This window comes from Zonotrichia leucophrys, chromosome 13 (genome assembly GCF_028769735.1).
Source record: "Zonotrichia leucophrys gambelii isolate GWCS_2022_RI chromosome 13, RI_Zleu_2.0, whole genome shotgun sequence".
In the NCBI taxonomy this organism is placed as follows: domain Eukaryota; kingdom Metazoa; phylum Chordata; class Aves; order Passeriformes; family Passerellidae; genus Zonotrichia; species Zonotrichia leucophrys.
Window position 1 is genome coordinate 14,575,496 of NC_088183.1, and position 23,869 is coordinate 14,599,364.

The 23,869-nt window shown below is 38.0% G+C and overlaps 2 protein-coding genes across 3 annotated transcripts in view; one reads left to right on the forward strand and one right to left on the reverse strand.

Moving 5' to 3' along the window:
• Positions 1–23,869, forward strand: part of DOCK2 (dedicator of cytokinesis 2) — a 160,595-nt gene that overhangs the window by 45,891 nt on the left and 90,835 nt on the right. Inside the window, exons 26-27 of the mRNA XM_064724696.1 lie at positions 9,749–9,897; positions 16,393–16,485. Coding sequence (XP_064580766.1) covers positions 9,749–9,897; positions 16,393–16,485 — 242 coding nt within the window. The remainder of the gene's footprint in view (positions 1–9,748; positions 9,898–16,392; positions 16,486–23,869) is intronic.
• INSYN2B (inhibitory synaptic factor family member 2B) overlaps positions 14,329–23,869 on the reverse strand; it is a 37,568-nt gene continuing 28,027 nt past the window's right edge. The window contains exons 4-5 of one of the 2 annotated variants that reach the window (XM_064724694.1): positions 23,656–23,812; positions 14,329–14,412 (exon numbers count right to left, since the gene is read on the reverse strand). In XM_064724694.1, the coding sequence (XP_064580764.1) occupies positions 14,335–14,412; positions 23,656–23,812 (235 nt within the window). In that variant the 3' untranslated portion in view covers positions 14,329–14,334. Of the gene's footprint in view, positions 14,413–23,655; positions 23,813–23,869 lie in introns of those variants that run through there. The other variant, XM_064724695.1, reaches the window with a different exon arrangement.

A 23,869-nucleotide genomic window follows, 5' to 3' on the forward strand; every position in this document is an offset into this window, starting at 1 on the left:
GAAATGTTTGCCTTGTCTCATATAAACACCTCTAATGGGATTTTAGAGTCTCTTTTATGATGTAAGAAACTGTCTCCTGTCATATCTGTCACTCCGTTTAGTAGTATGTAATGGATTATTCTCTCTCTGTTGTGAAGAGATTTTGTCAGAATTGTTTAATTTCTATGTAAAACTACTTTTCAGGAGTTACTGTTTCATTTGTTTATTTTTAGGAAACTTACTGCCAAAACTCTCCCACCATCTTTCTGTTTCTGAGAAAATAACAAATTAAGATATAGCTGTTCATAAATCACATGGAGTTTTTATTGTAGTTAGTGTTGCTGAGTTTACAGTATTTGGAGCTAGATGTTTATTCTAAGCTGGGTCTGGAATATTTATAACATTATATCAAATGCAGGGAGCCCCCAGCAGAGGGAATGATTGGCATCTGACTCCATGATTCAGAAAGTTGAACAATTGCTTTATTAAAACCATACTGTAATACACTAATACTACATTAAAACTATACTAAAGAGATACTATACTGTAAGAATACTAAAGAAAACCCCTGAGTGTCTGAGTCAGCCAGGACACAGCTTTGAGTGACTGGCTAATCACTCAAAACTACTTTCACTTAAATCACTGTAAACAATCTCAACAACACATTCCACATGTGCAAAAACAACAGGAGCAGTGAGTAGAGATAAGAATTGTTCTCCCTTCTTCTCTGAGGTTCTCACTGCCTTCCCCAGGAAAAATCCTTGGGAAAATTGTGCCTGCTGCTCTCTGTGAAGAGATCTGAGGCCACAACATCATGCTGGAGCTTGTAAAAGAATAGCCTTGAGAGAACTGTTTTTTATTGGTGAGAAATGAATATAAAGTGCTTCAACACACAATGAAATGTGTACGTTTGATAGTGGTGCTTTGGATGTTGCATTGCCTCCTGGTCCAGCCCTGCAGAGGGGTTTGTGCTGCAGCAGAGCTGAGATCACCCCAAAGAGCAGGAGCTCTAAGTAGGGCACACAGATGGTCACTGGCAGGGTGGGAATTGGGTTTGTCTTGGCTGGAAATGCAGGCCCTGTGCTCGCTGTGGCTCCAGACACGGCTGCTGCATGTTCAGCATATGCAAACCACTTGCTGATTTTGGAAGAACAGCAGCAACAGACATATGTTAGCACCAGGGGTTAATTTGCCAGATGCCAAAAGAAATGCTGAGACTGTAGCAATTTTTTTTTTCCTCACTGAAGAACTCTTTTCATTCAATTACTGTTTAAACATAAGTATTGCACACACCCCTAACCACACTGATTTCCCAACTTGGGTACATTACTGAGTTTTACCTGTGAAACACTTGGTTTCATTTCACAAACTGAATATTGTTCCTAGTTTGTGTTGATATAGTGTATCGTTTTTACCTTTAGGATTAGTAAGAAAAAGTTTTGGAAAAAAAAAAGTAGTAGTAGGAGTACTTTCTGGTTAAGCATCTTTCAGTTTAATTATTATGGTCAGGATTGAGTTACAGATAATGATTTTTACTATTATGATCTTACAATCTGGTTCCTACTGACAAGATTTCCTAAGCCTAGATTTTTGGGGTTTTGTGGGGGTTTTCTATGATTTTTTTCTCCTTCCCTGTGTTCAACACAACTTTGAAACATTTTTTAAATACTTGAATTTTGAGATTGTTCATGCACATGACTGTGCTGTTTTTAGCTACTGGGAAAAATGGAAATAAGTCACTGATCATATATTCCTTTAAAAACGTTCTGAAACCCAGTCTATCCTGTAGATTCAGTCTTGAATTTTGCATTTAGCTTATTTATTGGAGCACTTTTAAGGTGTACATTACCTCTAAAACATCACTTCTAGTCCTATATTTCAATCATTCATCTTTTGCCAGTTCTATTGCTGCAATGTTTTGATATAGATGAATATGGCATAAACATATCTGTAGGTATTTATTTGCACACATTTGTGATGAACATATGTGGATTAAAGCCATTACTTGTGTTTATGGATGAGTAGGAGACATGCTTGATATTGCAACTGATAACTTTTTGTTAACTTGACCCATTATGGCATTTTGGTAGTTACATTTTTTAAAAATCCTGTTATGTGGAGGGAAATCAAGTTAGGCGAACTAGTTTTAACAATGAACTTTGAAATGTATGTGTAAAATGTGGTTTACAACTAGAAGAGAGAGATCAAAAACATATTATAGCACTTGATAACGGCAGATATTGGGTGTCAGTAAAATGAAATGAGGAAATGTGAAAATTCACAGAATCATAGGATGGCCTGGGTTGGAAGGGACCTAAAAGATGTGAATGTGCCAAAGAGGATGTGCTGACAAGGCTGTGTCTGCCTGGCAGCCTGCAATGCCTGCGAGCTGGAAAAGGCACCAAGTGCTGGGAATGCTCTCTTGGCTAGAGCAGGGCTGTGCTGGAAGCCCTGGCTGCCCTGGAGTGCCTGGCACTGCTCAGCCCTCACAAGGGGGACACTTCAACACACACCTGGAAGTTGGCAGGGGCAGAGCAGCTGCTCCTGGGTCAGTGCTGTGCTCTGGGTGCAGGACCTGCTCTGTGTCCTGCCTCACCTGCTGCCACTGAGCTGCCAGCAGCTGCTGAGTGCTGGCCTCACAGGATCCTGTGCTTCTCCTGCCTTCATGTTCCTGTTAGAGTCCAGGGCACAAAGAGAATTTGCATCTTGCAGTGCTGTCAGAATCTGTAGGTGACCTGCTGTGGTATTTTCAAGGTCCCCAGGACAAAGAAGGAAATGATTGAATCTGACTCCATGTTCTTAGAAGACTAATTTATTGCTATATTATGCTATACTAAAGAATAGAGAGGATCCTTACAGAAGACTACAAAGAATGATAATGAAAAACTCATGACTTGCCAGAGTCCCAACACAGCTGGATGGTGATTGTTTATCCAACATGTGAATTGTTTTTACTTAATGACCAACATCCAACCACATTCCAAAGCAGCAAAACACAGAAGAAGCAAATCAGATAATTATTGTTTTCATTTTTCTCTGAGGCTTTTCAGCTTCCCAGGAGAAGAAATCCTGGTGAAGGGAATTTTCAGAAAATACGACAGTGACAACCTGAGGTACCTTCTTTTCTGTGGTTCTTATCTAAGCTGTGAAATTTTTACTAAGATTCAACAATGAATGAAAAATACACCATTTTGAAATCATTATTCTGGCCTTCCCAGTAAACCAAAGAGTTAAATTGCAAATAACAAAGAGGGAAGACTTTTAACAGGAAGATTGCTGCAGTTGTGAACAGATGTCCTTTGTGAAGAAGCACAAAGCTTTAATTGAGCACTGGCTGCCATCAGAAGTCTCACCTCATTGAAAGAATGTTGTTCACTGGCTTTATTTTTAAGGCTTTGTTCTAAATCTGTATTCAGATGACACCTATGTCCTTATTAAATTGGCATGCCAGTTTTTAAGTGGGCATGAAGCCATCCTAACAGATGGATATGACTAGAGGCATGCCAGGGAATCAAGAGAAGTGTTTCCTAAGGGAGACAAAAGTGGTGTTAAATCTTTATTACCATTTTGGCTGCATGTATGAGGCAGTCAGGAATGAAACCCGTCTGTGATTTTCGCTGAAGGAGACCCAAATGTCTTTTTTAATGACATGATTGCATTAATGACTTAAGAGTTTGAGTCATTAATGTAAAATTCCTTTACCTGGTACATAAAAAATCATTAGGTATCTTCCAAAGGGCATAAGGTGAATAAAAGGGTTAAAAAACCCAACCAAACCCAAAATAGAAAACACATAACTCCTTAATCTTGGACAACAATGGATCTACCTGTTCTTATGCAGGAAGGTGCTGCCAGGAAACCTCTCCAAGAAGTGGGTTGGAATTTGGGATTGATGACTATGCATAATACTAAATCTTTTGACAGACCTTGATGAAGAAAATGCAAGATGCTCAAACTGTATGTTGATGTTTTATGTGTTCACATAAAAGTTGGGGCAGCTAGACTAAAAGCAGTCAGAACAGTTGGGATTTTTCATGCTTTTGAACATTAAAGAATAGATTGCTGGCAATGTTCTTAGGTTATTTATCAGGCAGAAAAGAAAGCAGCTAGTATTTGAATAGGCATTTTCCCCTCTCCATGTGTCTCCCCTGTCTGTCTTGAGCTTTCCTGGGGCATGGAAGGAGGTGTGAGAATGTGAATTGCTTCATCACAGACTTAGAGATTTGTTTAGGTTGGAAAAGACCCTTAAGAACGAGTCCAACTCTAAACCCAACCCTGCCAAGTCTGCCACTAAACTATGTCCCCACATCCACCCATCTTTTAAATCTCCTCAGGGGTGGTGACTCCATCCATGCCCTTGGCAGCCTGGGCCAGGGCTGAACAACCCCTGAGGCAGTTTCTGCTACTTGAGAGAGCAACTCAGGGAGATGTAGAGGAGGAAGGTCCCCCCTGAGCCCCCCAGCTCCCTCAGCCCCTTCCCAGCTCCATTCCCTCCTCCTGCCTGGCCCCAGTCCCTCTGTGCCTTTCTTGCTGAGGGCCCCAGGACTGGGCAGAGCCCTCAAGGTGTGCCCAGAGCAGTGCCCAGCACAGGGACAGTCCCTGCCCTGCTCCTGCTGCCACACTTGGCTGGGACAGGCCAGGTGCCCACCTGGGCACACCTGGGCCATGTTCAGGTGTCCCCAGCACCCCAGGTGCCTCCTGCCTGGAGCACAGCACCTGGCACTTCCCCTGCTGGCCTTGGCCCATCCATCCAGCCTGGCCAGGTCCCTCTGCAGAGCTCTCCTGCCCAGCTCAGTGCCATCTGCAGCCTTGCTGTGTGTGCATCCAGTGATAAGCCTAAATCATCAACTACGACATAAAGTTTTCTTTTAGCTATATTTTTAATTACAGTCTTCCACCATTTTCTTCATTTTTTCCTCCTTTTCCCAGGCCAGTGAATTGTTGATGTTAAACAAGCACTTGGCTCATTTTCCTTATGTAACTTGTGCAATGATACCTTAGTATTAGAATCAGAAATTTATATACTGGTTCAACAACCTTTTCTTTGTCCCAAGATAGTACAAGAATTTCATATTTTATGTCATGTCCCAGTGAAATAGTTTTAGCTGGGTTTTCAAAGTTACAAGGAAGCAACTAGAGGTTTATATTTACTTTAGTCCACCTGCAGGTTTGGGCGGAGATCAGGCCTACCTTGCTACAAATGCTGGTTTTTTTCCATTTTTGGTAATGGATTTTGATTCTATGTGTTTCTCAGAATATTTTGGAAGTTCATCCTCATATGGGATGATTTTAACTGTTAGGGGTCTTCTAAAACCTAATTAATTTTTCCTTTTTTCTATTAATGAATAATGTCCTAAAAGTGCATTACAAAATTAAGTATTTCTCCTGTATAATCAACAAGCTGAGTTTAGCTTGCAGCCAGTCAAAAAATATAGACATAAAGCATTAATATTAACGAAATTCATTTACACAAAAACCAAATTTTCTTACTAAAATCTATTGATTCTTTTCATATTAGTATTAATGGAAATTTTGACCTTTTTTGAAGGAAAAAATATAGCTAAAAGTTAAACAACCTCTGAGTTTCCATGTAACTTGACACTTCAACATTGTTCACATCTGAAAATACCCTGTAAATAATTGATCAGCTGCATATGTTTTAGGAGATTCTGTATGTATCAAATATGGATCCAATCTTAATTTATATTACCAAGTACAACCGGGATTACTGAAGCTGGCAGTGTAATTAGCTCCAAAAACTGGAGGAAACCAATTGCACCTTCTGCCTCAGCTGTTCCCTCAGCACAATAAGAAAATTTGGTCTCTGCAAGAAGCCCTGCCTTCTCCATGTTTAAAGAGTATGGAATGGCTCTATATGGGAGAAAAATTATGTCAAAGACTTGATTCTTTCACCAAAATACACATTTGTGGGTTTTATATGAGTTATAGACAGCAGCAGGCATTTTGCTTCCTGATAGGAAGCTTTAAGTGACCTCTGAAGGCTGGTATGGAGGAGTTTTAAACTCAATATAGTTTGCTCCCGCTCCTCTTTAAGGCGTTTTGTGTAACTTGTTATGATCTTGTCCATGTTTCCTGATTATTGATCAAATGTGCATCCCTGGCATGGGAAGGCAGGTGTAATTTCGTGATTAATATACCCATAACACTTATCTTGAATCCTAGGGTTTTATTTTCTATATGAGGACAAATTAAAAATGTACTTTATCTAGAAGACAGGATTCCTCTTTCCAATGATTTTCTCAATTTAGTCTCTTACTTTGCTTTTGAAATAAAGCTCATTAGGTATAGGTTTTATTATCCAGTTGCTCCTGGTAACTTTGAAAGCTACCCCAAAGGAATTTTTGTATTTCCTAACTGTCAGACAGTTCAAAGGGACATCTAATAGCTTAAAATTGAGCTGGATATTATTTTGAAGGAGTGAGAGCAATAAGTATGTTTATCCTGGCAGATGTGAGACTGGAATGTGCAAAGAACCTTCCATCTTCTTTGTGAGAGGTGAAAAGTGGCTGAGATGTCACATAATGTGATATGACTTTGAACTTTGCTGTTATGAGCAGCCTGTTAGCACAGCACTCCCTACTGATGCCTTTTGAAGTGCAAGTGTTTTCAAGCATTATTTTTAAGAATGGTAGTTATGGGGAAAGAGTTGCCAGCTGAATTTCTCACATGCTGCTGATTTGGAATCGGTATTTCTACACATCATTGCAGATTAGTAAAAGGTTAAATGTGTTTGTCTAAATATGTTTATCTTCATGTTGAATTAGTTGTAGATGTTACTGTGTCTGTTGCAGATTGTTAAAGTTATGAATCCTTATTCAAAGTGTAATTTATACAGAGCAATTTGAGAGCAGAGAACTTGTGGCACAAAGTGTTGCCATGGGTGGAACTCTGCTGTAACTGCAGAGTTCAGGTAGGGAGAGGGATGCAGGTGAGTTTTACTGCCAAGAGTTTGCTTGGTGTATGGAATCCACAATGCTATAGAGAAATGTGGGGTTTAGCTGATGCTGAATCATTCCTTCAGCATGTCCTGCACACAGTCAGAGAATCTGGAAAGGAACACCAGGATGGAGTAGACCAGAAAAGAGAAATCTTACTCTATGTGTATTTCCATACGGGCCAAATATACGTGAAACAGTTTTTAAGCCTCACTACAGATGCTGTGCAAGTTCTAGAGAGTAAAATGACAAGAAATGGGTTTCACCTCTCTGTCTTTAGAATAACAAGTTTGATATCATCTCTTCTGATATAGGACACCTTGATGTTTGAGTCCATGGATGAAAAAATGACAAGCCCCAAAAATGTCATTATTTATATATACAGGCATATATGTAACTTTGTTCCTAACTTGCTGACAGTCTCTGTCCATTTTGCAGGGATTCAGGATCTCCTGTAAATTTCTTCTGTGCTGTGGCACTTGCTATCCTTGTCTTCTCTGTTCAGTTCCTGAGTTTCCATAAGCTGGTCATTTGTAGTGCACCAAGCTCCTGCCACACTACCCCTGATTAGCAGTTTTGGCAATCAAGGATCCTAGAATAGTTGAAGAATACTTGGAAAGAATCTGGGAATGTGTCCAGTCCAGCCTCCAGCTCAGCATGAGGTCAGCTCTGAGGTCAGAGCAGGTTGTTCCAGGACAGAATGCGCAACCTGTTAGTTCTGCTGCTTGCCTGTCCATGGGAGGGAGAGGCTTTTCCTTACATCCAGCCTCAGCTGCTTGTGATTCCATTTCTTTACTTCATCTGATCCATTTAAAATCTCTTAAACCTGTGCCATCTTCCAGTAAGACACTTACAGTCCTTCTGCTAAGCTCCATTCAATGGAACTTGGTTAGCAATAAGTGCCATATCCAAAATATAGCTTAAATATTTTTGGAGTGGTCAGAATCTTGATGAATAAATTCTGAACTAATCATACTGGGAACCGTTTTCCCCCTGGATAGCCTTAGACTGTTGAAGAACAGTTTCCACAGATAACAGTAGAACAGAACTTAAGTTTGTTTGCTAGCTTTTTAAACACTAATGGACTAATAATCTTTTTTATAACTTGCACTTATTTGTTGACTGAATGTATAAACCCTTGATTTAAAAGGTCCTATCACATTTCAGCAAGTTTTTAGGTATTGCATGTAACTTTTTTTTGATGCTAATGATGTTTCTTTGGTTTAGTTTTGGCTTCAGCTAATAGCACTGCATTTGTTGCAGTCACAATTAGAAGTGGTTCATATGAGCAAATCAAGAGTGTTTACTAGGTATTGAATTACATCTCAGTTTCAGAAAACTGATAACATTTTCTGTCTGCAGCTGGTGAACACAAAGCTGCCTGTCCTGACTTCTGGAGCTCTCTGTGTCCATGAACACAAACCCAGCCAGAAGTGCTTTAGGAGGGCTGGAATCCCCTGCTGCTGGGCTTGTCTGTGCTCTGTGAGAGCAGCCCCTTGGTTTCTGCTGCAGAGGGGAGTCTGTGGCCTGCAGGAAGTGCAGGCAGTGTCTGTGCAGAATTGGGCACATAAAGGAGCTGTAGGCTCTGTGAAATTCATTTATATGCTGCTGTTCAAACTTGTGTTGATATGTGTTCTTTAACTGCTGTCTTACTGGTGAGTTTGTAATTTAGTTATTGGGTTAGATTTGTCTTGTAGCTTGCAATAAGTGTTATAGAAATAGTTACCAAGAGTAGAGATACTTTCTGAGGCAAGAAATTATGCTGCTCTTCAGTCATGATTAAAAGCTCTTGGCTTCATGTGGCTTGAAGCAGTTACTTCAAATAAGAATAATCTGCAGAGACTGCTTCTGTTGCTTCATCTGCAAAATTCAGTTAGAATCTACTTTCCATTCCTTTCCCTCTTTCCCTCTTTTCCTCTTTTCCCCTCTTCCCTTCTTTCTTTCCCTTTATCTCTTCTCTCTCTTTGTCTCTATCTTTTCTTCCTTCTCTCACCCTTCTCTCTTCCTGTACTGATGCCCTTATTCTGGAGGGATTCTGACCCCCTGGCTTGTTTTAAATCACATATTATAAAGTTTCACTATGCCTCACCCTACCCTTGTATATCATGGAGTGCACTGTGTGTCCAGGTGCTCTAAAACATTCTTTAAAAAAGGTATATGTTTTTTTATTCCCGGATAGATATTGTTCTCATTAAAGTAATTTCAAATGTGTGTATTTTGTACTCCTGAAATTTCTTATAAGCACCTTTCTCTTAAAAAGTCAATGTACATCTGAGATTGGAGTGTAACTTCATATTTGTGTCAGCTTCCTTAAATTTAAATAAAGATGAATGTATGCAAAGCTCTCACTATCTCAGGTTTGATAGGCCTTTCATTAGAGCCTTTTCTTTGTCTGCATTATTTTATGTGCCTTCAGAAGAAACGTTTCAAAAATTATGCACATAGTTCTATTCTGCTGTTTGAATCTTACTTTCAGAAATAAGATAATAAATACAGTAATTTTCTTACATTAAAATTCACCATTACTCAAACACAATTAATTTCAAGATGCTTTGTATTTAAGTGAGCAATTTGTCCCCAAGGGTTGATATAAGCTGAACAGTGCTCAGAATTTAACTGAAGAAAATTATTTTGATCAGGAACTTTTGGTTTTGAAAATATCACATAAATTTGGAATATTCCCAAGGCATGATTGGAAAATCAACAATTCCATGTTGGGACTGTGGCTGTTAAAGCATAACTGTTTGGAGGAGGGTTTCTTTGCATTAGTATTTCATTTATATTTGTAGCTAAGACAATTTGCTTTCTTTCAGAATGCAGGGACATTCTGCTTCCTGTGATTACAAAAGAGCTGAGGGAATTACTGGAACAGAAGGAGGATCAGCAGCTCCAGGTGCAGGAGAGGAAGTACTGTGTTGAATTACTTAATAGCATCCTGGAGGTTCTGAGCTGTCAAGACCCTGTAAGTATTGATGATGATGTAGAGAGCTCAAGTCTGTAGAAAGCCTGAGCTGATTAGGAAGTAAATTATTGATGATGATTAATCTCTTTCAAATATTTAGTACAAGTCAGTGGCAAATTGAACTTTTCTCCTATTTTTCATAAACTCAACCCAAAGGGCAGTTGAGGTGTTGAAGATGAATGCTGGCTTCTGAGTAACCTCATTCAGCTGAAGATGTCTCTGCTCACTGCAGGGGGTTGGGCTACATGACCTTGTAAGGTCCCTTCCAATCACAACTTTTCAATTATTCTGTAATTATTTTAATTATATAGAATACATTTCAAATTTCATCTTGCTTCCTTTTTAAAAACCCCTGTAGTTTTTGAAACAAATGCTTTTCAGTGTACAAATGTTGTAGGGTGTGGTTTCTGCTTTCAGCAATGTCTGGGTAAAACAGATTACTCCTTACTATATTTCACTGGGAAACTATACTTTCTTTATCAGATTTCTGACATTTTGGAACACTGACATTTTCATCTGGGTGGTTCTTTTTTTTCTCATTTGAGGGAATTTTCAATTGACTTTTTATTCCCTCACTTTTTAATGAGCACTAGGTTATTCACAGAAACTTCTCAATAATTTGAGGGATTTATTCTGAGAAAACATCATAATTAATTGCTTTAAGAAAGCTGTAATTTCCTTAACCTGTGAATATGTACTGATTTTTCCTTAACTGTAGTTTTCTGATACATGTGTTCTAACTTTGCAGACTTTGGATTAAGGCAAGCTGTCATTTTGGGAGTTTTTCACTGTGGCTCCCTGGATCATTTCCTAGTAAATGAAATCATTACAGCATATATCTTAACTTCATAAAAATCTTTGATACTGCTGAGGCTTTTCAGTTTGCACAGGGCAATCTTTCCATGTGTATTACGAGCTATTTGCCTCATTGGTTTAGACTTAAGCAGTTCAGGAGGGATTGATCCAAGGGGATACAAAAGAAATATTGGAACATGTAAATTTGAAATGTAATTCTTAAGATAAATGGTGAAGCCATGATAGGGCAAAAATTGAAGCTATCATCTCATAAGGCTTATAATGCAAAGTAACTAGTTTTGTTACCCTTTAAAAGGTAAAACACAGTTGTAAAGCAAGATGGAGTAATACTTTCTCTGTGTACTTAAATGAAGTTTATTTTTGAATTTAGCAGTTGCTGTCCATAGCAGCAGTTGCTGACATGTAAAAGACTCATTAAAGCCTACTGGAAATATGGTTCTGTAGCTCATCTTTGTGTGAGTGAGAACATTATGCAGAACAGCAGAATTGCTGAGAATTTAAAACACATACATTAAAAAATATATATTGAAATTTGTTCAACAGAAGTGGCATTTCTACAATAGTTTCTTTCAAGGAAAGTAGACTGGAGATTCTCTGTGAGATGTTTGGGTCAGCATTATCTACACATTGTGCTTGCAGTGAATACTGATGCATTTCTGATATAAGAAGAAAAGCCCCTGGGGGTAAGTTTAAGTCAGCAGTGGTATTAGAACATGCTGAGCCCTCCACAGGCATCATATTTCATAGAAATATTGTAGAATAGTTGGGATATCAACAAAAGAACCAGATGCTTCTGTTGCAGAAAGGCCATACCCTGGCCTGCCTCTGGCAACACAACTGCTGGTTGGAGAAAATATGGATTTTAGAATATATTAATCATGTGTCATTAACTGTAACACTGGGCTTTGTAACCACAACAGCAAATGTGTAGCTTTTTCCTTCCTTGACAGAGGAATCCATGGATTATCTTATTTTTTTAACCAAACACTGATCCTCCTTCAGTACTGAAAATCTTCTATTAAGATGACTTAGCTGAAGGAGGAAAAAGGAGCAAAGGAAGGGAACCCAGCAGCATCCACACTCATTTCTCTTTAAGAGCCACTACAGATTTCTCTGGAGTGTAATGCACATGTTTATTTTCCAGCTAAAGTGAGAACTCTTGTTTCAAGGCTGCGTTTGCCTTGCAGCAGTAAATACTTTGTAACCTGTAGGCAAATGAAAGAGTTCACAAATGGCTTAGTTATTGTTTGGCAATGTCCTTCAGGATGCCTTTATTCACTGTGATCTAGATACACACAGTTGGTTTGGGAATTAACCAAATTTTTTCAGCTGGAATTACACTTGAACCCTAAGATGAATGCAGTTTTCTATTCAACAATTCATTCCCTACCATTTCTCAGCCTCCTAAGAAAATGGATGGTTTGACCTGCTGGAGGAGAAAGCTTCAGCCTTTAGTAGCAGAATCATGTTACAATATTAATAACACCAACGTCTTGTCCTTATTTCTTCTGTTTTTTCTATCTCAGTAGAAAAACCTTGTTGCAGACTAGTATTCAAAACTTTTTGGAAACTTAACTTTGATATTTTTGCATTGCATTTATCCTGTGAAAGTCACCAGAAATAGAAGGCACACAAAGGACAGGGAAGAAAAAACAGCAGTAGTTGTTCTGTTTCATGTGGTGAAAATTTATACTGTGAGGTGATCTTTGAAGTAGTTACTGAATTTTTGAAGAATGTGTTTTCTTTGTCAAAGGAAAGGATATTTTGATATTACCAGCTCTGTTCTACTGTTGTGCTTCACATTGTTTAGCAAGTGGGAACATGGGAATCATCAGATCCTTGTGCTCAAATGCTGTTTTCTTCAGCTGCTGCCTCACTGCTGGGTTCTGCAGGTAGCCAGCATGTTGTTAAAATCTCTGGTTTGTCTTGTTTTTGTATCTCGGTTTTTATGACTAGACAGTCACTGTTGGGTATCTCAGTGAAATGCCTGGGTTTGATTTTAAGATTCCTCTCCAGCAAGAAACTTTTGGACATAAATGGCATTGTTTTGATTTAATCATCTCTGAAATTAGCCTTGTAGCTTGAGATTGTGCTTCAAGCACCTGTGAAATGCAGTTAAATATCAGAACTTCAAGTAAGTCTTTGATGAAGGTCATGGTGAAATCAGTGATTTTTTTGTTTCTGTTTTAATTGAAAACACTTCCTTTTTGCCTCTTTACAACACTTTGTTTCATGCAGTCTGGCAGTCCTCCATGAGGTGACTTTGTCTCTAATCTGATATATATGTTGTTTTTTAATATTTCCTGAATCAGAACAATTTTTTTCTTTATAGTGCTTACAAAATTAAATGTAATGGCAAAAGCCTTCTCTTGGAATCTACAGTGAAATCTTGGTTGACTGTAAGTGCAAGAGAGATGAAGAATCTTTTCCTGTTTTGTGCATTGTCAGTAATTGGTAGCAGTTGCATTTTAGGCTGTTTAGCAAACAAGCCTGGAAGCATTTTAGAATTGTAAAGAAATGTTTAAACATTTCCCTAACTTATGGCAGATCTTAGGGCTTTAGCAAAAGAGAATTTCAAAGGAATGTTGTCAGGAATTCTGCATGTTCTTTCAGGGCCAATTACCTTAAGGTTTTCTGCAGAGACTTTTCAGCCAGAACAATGCAGGATTATGAGTTATGGTTTAAAAAAGAAATTGTTATCCTTTTATATGTGCCTTTATTTGTGTGTGTGTGTCAAAGAAGGAATACAAGTTACAGAACTGGGTGCACCAGTGAGCACACAGGATCTGGCTGGTGCAGTGCTCATTTCCTCTGAGGCTGCCCACACAGTGCCATGGTTTAGATTTGTGACCAGAACAGTGTTGATCATGCAGCAATGAAATTTTAGTTATTGCTGAACTGAGAAATTTTAGTTTAATTGCTGAGCAGTGCACAGTGCCAAGGCCTACTGTGTTTCTCACTGAGCCCCACTGCAGGGAGGAGGGCAGAGCTGGGTGAGAGTTTGGGAGGGCACAGAGCAGGGACAGCTGCAATGAATTGACAGAAGGGTTTCCCAGTGGGAAACACTTCTCAGGTACAGGTTGTGAAATTTAATTCCCACACAGACATTCAGTGAGTCCCTGCTTGCCACTGTCCAAATAAATGAACACTCCATCAGAATGTGAAGTGCAGGGTTGACTCTGAAAAAACAGAACTGCTTTTCCTGTCCCAGTCCTGTAGTAGTTTAAATAGAAGAAAAAGCTAAATCAAACACTGTCTGCTTTTACCCTGCACATATATTTTTGAAAGAGAGTGAAATTTTGTTTGGTTTGGATTTTCTATTAACTAATCTGTGTAGCAAGCTGTGCCATTCAGCCCAAGAAGCAACCTGAAGGTGTTTGAGCTCTGTGAGAACAGTCCCTCCTGCTGACCTGCCTACAGAGCCTGACCTCTGGTTCTTCCATGCCTTGGAACAAAAGGGAAAACAAACATTTTTGATCACCATATTTAATTAAATGGAATAATACAATTAATGTTTTCCAAGGGAACATTTATATATGATGCAAGTTGTTAATTTAGCTCCTAAAAATATCTTATGCTTAATCAGTGGACTGAAGCCAAATGATGGTGGGTTTTCCCATGTCATCCTTGCAAAGAGAAGTATGATCTGAAAAAGCACATGTTGCAGTTGGTTGTTAGACTATCTTCTGAAGCTAGAAGCTGTAAGATAAAAGACAAAATTTTGTGTATTGACAATGTGTGAAAACAATTTTTGTTAATTTTTCAATGTCGGTATTGAATGCCTAGTTGTTTCTTAGATTGTCAAGAAGAAAGGAAGTCCCAGTTCCATAGAGAAACCATTTTATTTCATTTGCTAATGTTTCTCTGAAAATTCAAAGGTCTAGCAGAAAATAACCTTTGTGTGCTTGAGCATATGTAATAGTCTTTCCAAGAAGGGTTTGTTATGTGCTATTTGTGAATTAAGAATAGAGCTCATCTTTAATGATGGAGTCAGGGCTAAATGTTAAAACTCATTATGCTATGTTCTGAACTGTTGCTAATTATGGTATAGCGCATACTGAAATGTGAAAGTGAACTTGCATTACATGAGCCCTCATCTTTGAATTTAAAAAAACTAAAAACTAATGAACAAATTATATCCCTCTGCTAAGTGCTCCTACATAGTTTATCAGTCTTGGCTGTTGATAATATTTTTTTAAATTATAGTGGTACACAGTGTTATAAGAACAGCAAATGTGTCTTCACTGCAGGCACTCTCAAGCATAGTTGTGTTATAAACATTGGACTGTACCAGAGAAAGTGAAATTTTAAAGAAGGAAACACCAAACACAAATTATTCTGTGACTACGTTGTTCATTTATAGAATATAACAGCTTCTGAAATGCTGTGACAGGAGAGGAGATCACTTGTGTGATTGTCATTGTCAAATGCAGGCACAGAGTTTGGGGTGATTGGAGTGGGGCTGGCCCAGCCCCATCCCCATGGGCACAGCTGTGAGCAGCACTGACAGCAATGAGCCAGGGAGAGCCCAGGGGCACCGAGCACCCACCAAAGGGAGCAGAGGGCACACAGGGGCAGGGCACCAACAGGAGGGGACAAAGGGTTGGGCTGGAGAACAAGAAGGGCAAATGCTTGAAGCCTTCTGAGGTGGGTTGTTATTCTGTGTGGGTTGAAGCTTTCTGAAATTGTATGGTGACACCCTGTGTATTGTGGCCATCTCAGCTGTGACATGTGCTGAGACAATCAAAGGCTACAGGAGCACTCAATGGTAACAGTGGATAAATTGCCAGGTGTGAGGAAGATCCCTGTTTTGAGGTGTGTGGCTGATCCAGAGCAGACAGAATAGGAGAAAGAAAAAGAAGACAATTTGGCTGGCTCAGAAGGAAAACAGGACCTGAAGCAGTTTCTCCTGGGATAGTACTGGGGCTCAGCTGCCTAAAATGTGATCAAGAGCTCACCATGGCTTCTGTGATTGTGGTGCTCTTTCCATGCAGTATCTGACATTAAATAAGGGTCTTGGTGTAAGCTAAACATCCTTTTCTACTGGAAATTTGCTTAGGCTTTTTCTTGTTGCAAGCTGTTTTCCCAAGTTGTCTAGTGATCAGAGTAAAGCCAGTGAAACTGGTGAACAGAATGTCATTCCCATTTGCTCAGGGTTTTAGAATAAATAATCAAACCTCCTTCAGCCTACAAGAGCAGAACTGGGGCCAACTGTGTACAGTTTGTGCCCTCCCAGAGCAGCTCAGATAAATGAAGACAACTTTCTCCTTTAATGACTCTGTATGTGTGACTGCCAGCTATTTATTTGTGACATTCCTGAACTCCAGCCTGCCCTGAGAGCACCGAGAGACATGGGGAGCTGTGAGAGAATTTGCTTTAACTGTACCAAGGTTATGCTACAGACTGCTCAGTTATGGGGAGAACAGGAGTCCTCTGAGTGAGAGATGGGAAGTGAAACAAAAGACAGCTGTGAATTAGATTGGGCTGAAATTGGACACAAGTATTCCACTGAAATTGCTGGAATTAAGGAGCAGTGTGAGCAAGAAGAATTAGTGTTACTCTTTCAATAGGGCTGTTACATTGTACAACTTGAACTGTCAAAATGGAAAAAATTGGTTTCTTCTTACTTTTCAAAGAGATATGATTTTAATATCAAAACTTTGATTTTTTCATTTGCAGGCTTCAACTTATCACCACATTCAAGAAATAATGGTGCAGCTACTGCGCACAGTGAACAGAACTGTTATTACCATGGGACGAGATCCATTAAGTGTGAGTAATATTTTAATGCATTTTCAATGCTTTGAAACTCATTTTATAGTTATCCTGGAAAAAATGCAAATATAGCATTTGTGAATTATTGAAAAAATATAGCATACTGTGAATATATTTGTGAATATATTATTCCTTGTGAATTATTTTTTTAAATTAAAAAGTCTCAAGCTTTACTTTTTGTTTTCATTCAGCTGTGACACTGTAGTCACAGTCTTTTGAAGTGTAGTTGAAAGATTTGAGCATTCTTTAAGAGAACAAATGATAAATAGAAAGTCGATATTTGCAAAAAAAAAGGAAGTTTTACCTTTGCTGCATAAAGGACATGGTTTAAGACATTGAAAAGAGTATTTCTACAAATCTAAAGGGAAATTGTATGAGTAAAACTGAAAAAAAAGTATCTGGGCATGTGCTGGCACTAAACACTCACCTGAAATTTTTTTTTGTGAAGGTTCCATGATTTAAGAGTTATATTTGAGAATAGATTCTGCAATTTATTCAGATTTAAGTACACATCTTCTGAGTGCTGCTCTGGATTTAGACTATTTGTGAGAATGCAAAGAATTCATTGGGAATGTGGAGCTTGCCCTTCAGACTGTTCACTTATGGCAAGACGCTTTTTAATGATTTGTCTTTGGAGATTCATTTTATTCTACAAAATCATAGCATCATTTACTTGATGATTTTTGGCCACAAGAGATACATTTTATGCCTTTTAAAATGTCCTGTGTTTCTCTGTTTGCTTCTATTGGAAAATAACAGTTTTAGATCATTGCCAGCCAGAGCATGTGTGCCTCCTAATGATTAGGCTCCTAATAATTGAGGAGACTAATTGAGTTCCTCAGAGGAAATATTTGCCAATGGGTGCTTTGAACTCCCTGGTGGTACATCAGCAGGTTTGAGCCATCTCTGTAGCTGTTTTTGTGAACTCTGTAGCTGTTTATCTGAACTCCAGGCTGCTGCTGTTCATGTGGAGCCCTTGGGCACATCCATGGGCACATCAGGAAATGGTTTGAAACTGAGACCAGTGACCCTTACAGCTCTCTAGAGTGTTGGAAAATGTTTTCTGTACAAGGAAAGCATGATATGAGTGTTGTGCATGACCTAACCAGTCTGTTAAGGAGTACTTCTGGATACCATAAACAGCACATGAAATAGCAAAATGAAGCTGTTTTAATCCTGCATAAAAGATCCATTAGGAAACCAGTAGGAAACAAGCTGGTTACAGTAAATTGAAATGGCTTGGAAAATCTGTTTCTTTTCCCCCCCTTCCATTTACTGTAATTTCTTCAGCTGTTTTAACCTGAAAAGAACATATTCAGTGTGAATTTTGAAATGTCATTCCCTTTCTTCTAATTATACTCATGAGCACCTTTGCATATGCGTGTATTGGGCATTTTAGAGGTTTTTCAAAGGGGTATTCCAATAAATTGCTACATTTTCTATAGCTGAAGCAACACTTAACAAAATAGCCTTTCACATGCAAATAAATTGTTTTTAACGAACAAAAGTCTTTGGTATTCAGAAAGAACTGGCAAAGAAGCTTTTACTATGCTCTGTGTGCTACTTTAGTCACCAAGTTAATTTTCAGGTTTGCCTTAACATTTTTGAGAGGGTCAATTTTGCTGTGAAAGTCTGAATGCTTGATCTTTTCAAAAATAAGCTGCTAGTCAAGAATTATGTCCTGAAGAATGCTTAGATGAGCTGAAGTTGCTGAAATTGTGGGGAATTATACAAGGACGGGGAGGACATGTGGAGTTTCTGCAGCTGGACTGTGTAGCTGAGGTTATACAGGTACAAGTGACATTTCAAATGGGGACAAATCTATCACTTCTGGGAGGACAGGAGGTTATTCTTTAGATTTTAAATCTATTACTGTGTTTGTGAACGTTGCAAGTGTTTTTATTAACTTCTGCAGGGTCTATTTTTACTATAACTTGAAAATGCTGTGGAAAGTAATGCAAACACTGATTTACACTGATAAGAACAATGGTTACAATTTACAGTACCTGTAATTCCTTACAAGTTTAAATGCCTTGCACCTGACAGATAACTGGATTTGGTTTACCTGAGGGTTTTTTTGATTTTTGACAGGGATAAGCAGGATAATTTTCATATTCAGGTGGTTTTCTCACAATCTTCTAGCTTGTTGGCAGAGATGTGGGTTTACAGTTGCCTGGATCTTTTTGTGCTGTGATTCCAGTTGAAGGGAAAGGGAAAGGGAGGTTCTGCCTTGGGCTTAGCTGGTAAGTGCCTGCTGGGAGCTGTGTTAGTGTAATTACTGAGAAGAGTCAGGCTCAGAAAGAAATAATCTCCCCAGGAGAAGGAGGTGGTGGTGGAAAGGTAATTTGGCTCTCTGCAGCTACTGCAGGGAAAACTTAGTTAAATGCCATTCTTGCCTTCAGTGTGGTGCTTTAGCAGCTGAAGGCTTTAACAGCTGCTTGGTTGTTTTCACTCTTAAAACCCCAGAAAACCTTGACTGTTTGTAGTCATAGAAGTGCATCTACACTTTCATGAAGAGCTTATTGTCTGAAACTGGCTATTCAAGCTTTACCTTGAATATCTCATGAGATTTAGACTTGTAGATAAAGGTCATTGTCATGCAGTGAAGTCCTCCTACAGGAATTATAGAAGTCAAATTTATAAACCATGTAGAACACAGGAATACTTGTTTTCAGTCTTGGCCTGGTTAGGTAAATAGAAATATCATAAATCCACCATATGCACCTTAAAGGTTTCCTTTTGTACTTCCAAACTTGATTTTGCTCACAATATCAGTTTAACATTATGAAGTCAGTGTAGCTAAGCTATGCAGAGATGGTTTTAGACAATATTTATATATAATATTTTACAAATAAAACTTTGCCCAAAAGAAATCTGTGAATTCTGTTAAGCAGAGCTACTCTAGAGCAGACAAGGACCACAGAAACTATTTGCAGAGCTGCCATGGTTGGAGAATTTGATATGTTCAAATATATTCATGGTCTAGCTAAAAGCTACAGCTTTTTTGTTTGGTATTCAAATTGGCATCCTTGCTCTACTTGGAAATGCTGCAGAATGATTCCACAACATGCCTGTTAGTTTTCCATTCATTTTTCTTTTCCCAAAGAACAATTGTTCCCTTCCTCTGTAATCTAAACATTGTTTATTATTAATTGACTCCTGAAACCTAGTAAAAATATCTCATTTTATTGCAAAGGATAACATCACATTTAAAGGGCCTAGAAATATACAAAACATACATTAGAGATCAAGTGCCATTAGGAAGATATTGTGTGTCTATGCTGGCAGGATTATTATAGTGCACAGAACCATCATGAACTGCTGTTGCAGGAGACAAATCAGTATTTTATTCATACATTTTTAATTTTTAAAGAAGGTTAGTTTGACTCCATAAAACAACAATTTCAAATACAGTAATTTTGGGATATACTGCATTCTGTGCAATGTTTTATATATAGCATCTATCATTTAAATATATATTTCTCAGGAACTCACAATATTTTTGTAATCAAGTGCCATCAAGTAGCTGTGGTTTGATTTTTTTGGTGGGATTTTTTGACAAGCTATGGGGAGTTTATGTGGTTTTGGTTTTTTTATTTTATTTAGGAGTGTGAATTTCTAACATTTCTTTCCTGCTCTGTGAGCTGGTTTTAGGAATTAAGCTGTAATTTTGTAAACTAGGGAAGTTTTTTGCAGCCAGTACTTTTATCTTTGAACAGTCTACCAATTTCTACTGCTCTTCCAATCCTCACACTATAAATTGTTTAGTGTGTATCTGGTAATTTTTTATTTCCTATAGGAATGAATAATTCGTTAATAAAAGATTTTAAAATGTTTTTTAAACAATTAATTTTTAAAAATATTTTAAATCTTTTAAAGCCATTAAATTTTAAAATATTTTAACAATAAAAAAACCCATTGCTTTCCTATCATATTTTCATATAGCCAAGATTCTTCAGTTACTTGTCACAAAGCTTTAAGTTTTAATTATTTTATGTTGCTAAGATATGCACATTTGAAAATCTAAACAAAACAGCATCTAAGCAGCATTACCCCATTCCTGTATCCACCACTGACATCTCCTCACCACCTTTCAGTGAGACAAAACCCTTTTTTTCCAATTTTCTCTCTCATGTTTGATGTAGAAAACCTTTTGAGTGTCGAGCACTGTGGGAATGGCTGGGGGTAAAAACTCCTTGCGGCCCTCTTGAAGGAAAGAACTGAAATTCCATATTTCTGTCCAGGAAACAGATATCTTGGGGGGTGAGCTTGAAAACTGGGCAGAGGAAGGTTGAGAGAGAAGTGGATTTTCCTGCAGGGCTGAGGCTTGGCTGGCCTGGAAACCTCCTGAGCTTCCCTGCTGCCCTGGGGCCACAGATCACAAACAGAATTTCACATCCACACCTCATGGTCCAGACTTTACTGACTGAGAGAAACCAAAAATCACCAGCTCAGGAATCTGGAAAACAAAGGCTAATTGTGACTGGGAGGTTAAGGATTAAAGATTGGTTATGGTTCTGAATCCCATCAAGCTCAGATGTTGAAATATGAAACCTGTAAGCACTTAAATCAGAGTATTTCAGATTCAGCACTTAGATCAGTGTATTTCAGATTTTTATGAGTATTGATGTTTCTTGAGGTCATAAGAAAGACTTAGAGCCTTACTTGTAACCACCTTTGGTTGGACTTTGTTAAACTAAAAAGAGTGTTTCTGTTTTGCATAGTTCTCCTGACCCCAGGAATTGATTGGTGCTATGTGGTGAACCAAAGGGGTGTGATTTGTTTAAATTAAATGATCTGAATCCTTTGAAAATAAATTGAAAGCATCATATGCATTATGTGGGTAAACCCAAAATCAGATAGCTTAATATGAGCACTTTTTGTGCTTGTCAACAAAAAGAAAGGCAAAAGGATGGCTTTTGTATCATAAATTAGTAAAAATGGGTTCAATACAGAAAAAAACTTGCTGGTTTTACTTGTGTTAGAGCTCTTGGTGTTGCTTATTATTATACTTTACCACAGGGGATATTGCTCTTAAAGTATTATTTTAATGCACAAGAATAATTTATACACTAATAAATCCTTCCCTGCATCAATTATAATTACTAAAGCAACAAAGAAATGCTGTTGGCACAGCAGCACAAGCTTGACTGTAACACAGTGATGTGTTCTAGTGGAGTCATTTAATTCTTACCTTTTTTATAGCCACAACCTATTATTGAAGAGCTTTTCTGTCTCACTAAAGGCATCTAAAGACATTAGTAAAAAAATAATTTCCTTCTGAAAAGCCACTAAAGTAACAACAGTTTTGTTCCTGTCATTTCTGTACTAACTGAAATTAACATGGAAATGGTTTTTAAGTGTCAGTCCTTTAGAATTTTGATAAATTGAGCCATGGCATAGTGCAAATTTTCTTCTTAAAGGTTCGTTTTATAAAGAAATTAGTTCCTCCAGACAAAATTTTTCTGTGCAAAATTCTTTTTAATGTATTTTCAAATGTGTAATTAACCCTAGGAATTCAAGGAACACAGAAGTGTACAAAAAGTGTACAGACATTTAAAACTAACATTGCACAATTAATACAGGATTACTTAGAAAAATAAGATGCAGGGATTAATCTATGAATACCCTGAACCAGGGCCACTTCTAAGAAAAGGTCTGCAGTACATTCCACTCAACTTGCTTTGGAAAACCTTTTTCCCCCTGCCCCCATATGAAAGGTGACCATGTTTTGATGAGTAAAATAATGGGATCACCAATCATAAATTGGTTTCCATTGGCACACCCTGTGCTAATGGTACCTTGAGTGTTTTTGGAGGAAAGAAGTAGCTGCATTGACATTTGATAAAATCCTTTCAGCATATATATATATATATATATATATATTTTTTTTTTGTGCAATACAGATCAGTTCACTAAATATTATTTTTATGTTCCGTTTTTTTATCATATATTAATTTACATCTTAAGGCAAAAAAAAAAAAATCTCAGGATATTTTGGTACAGCAATACAGGTCTTAAATGGATAGAGTGGGCAAATGATTCAGTAAAACAGTAGCCAAAATAGTAATTCCTCTTTTTCCAGCAATTGGGTGATGACATCTGAGGGGTCATGTCCACTTTTAGGCTTCCAGGTGGATGAAAGACATCAACTCACACCACAGGATGGCTGTGGCTGCAGCATGGGACATGAGAGGCAATTGAAAATTGGGTTTGTTCAGTCTTTTAGAAGTGAAGATGTAGGAGAGAGGTCTCATGATCCATGTAGCTCTTCCAGCAGGTGTGCTTGGACAAAACAAGATGTAATGGGCACAGATCAGAATGCAGGAAATTCAGATCAGGTGTTAGGAAAACCTGGAACAGCCTTCCCCAAGGAGCTGAGGATTCTTGTCCTTGGAGATATTCAGAACTCAAATTCACTGAACTGGACCTTGCTTGAGCAGGGGTTTAAGACAAGAGTTACAGGGACATTCTCTGGCTTTACAACTCCCCAGTTCTTTTCAGAGAAGTCCATTAAATGACTTCTAAATGGTGGCTTTTTATAACAAACAAAGAGAAGGATAGAGTTAAAACTCAACCTGAAATTCTTTTGTTTGTTGTTTAATATTAGATGACAGTAACAAAAATATTTCATTGGGGACGTGAAATAATTATAATTGTCTCCTCTGAGGAGAGATTTGTTTGAACAATTTAGGTTTCCCTGAATTTGTTCTTGATAATGTGGTTTGTTCAAAGCTTGATGAAGACTTTTCCTTTTAGTCAATGTTACTTATAAATGGGAAATAAAGGCTGGGTGACATGCTTAGCTTTGTCTACCATTGCTTTTTAAAGTAGAGATTTGAACCTTGTTATTTTTGGAAAGTTGAAAAAAAGGTCCTTACAAAGCATATGAAAGTGTCCTTGGGAATAAAAGAGAACTTCCTTTTCAAAGAATCCATTTCTTTTCTTGAAAATAGTATCTTCATGCACCTTTGTTCAGCGAGCTAATTTAATTAAATTCAATTATTTTGATTTTTCAGATACTCTAATTAATCATTCTTAACCTTTGTGATTTCATAATTGCACATTTTCAGGTGTGCGCTCTCAAACTCTTTCTGCTTTAGTGTCTTTTGAAATGTAAAAGGATGCATGAGGAAGTCAAATCCACCAGAAGCATTTTCTTTTCACCTTTTTGGTCTTTCTCCTTAACTCCTTTTTCTCGGGAGCTGGAGGATCAGGTGGTGGCTTCTGAGGTGAAGCTGAAGCTGCATTTTGCTCTGCATTGTCCAGTGTTTTCAAAATCTGATGAAATCTTCCTTCTTGTTGTCTGAAGTCATATTCTACACTATGGAAAAAGAATTAGAGACCTATGCTAGTAAGTGAGAAATTCCCCCTTTAAAGA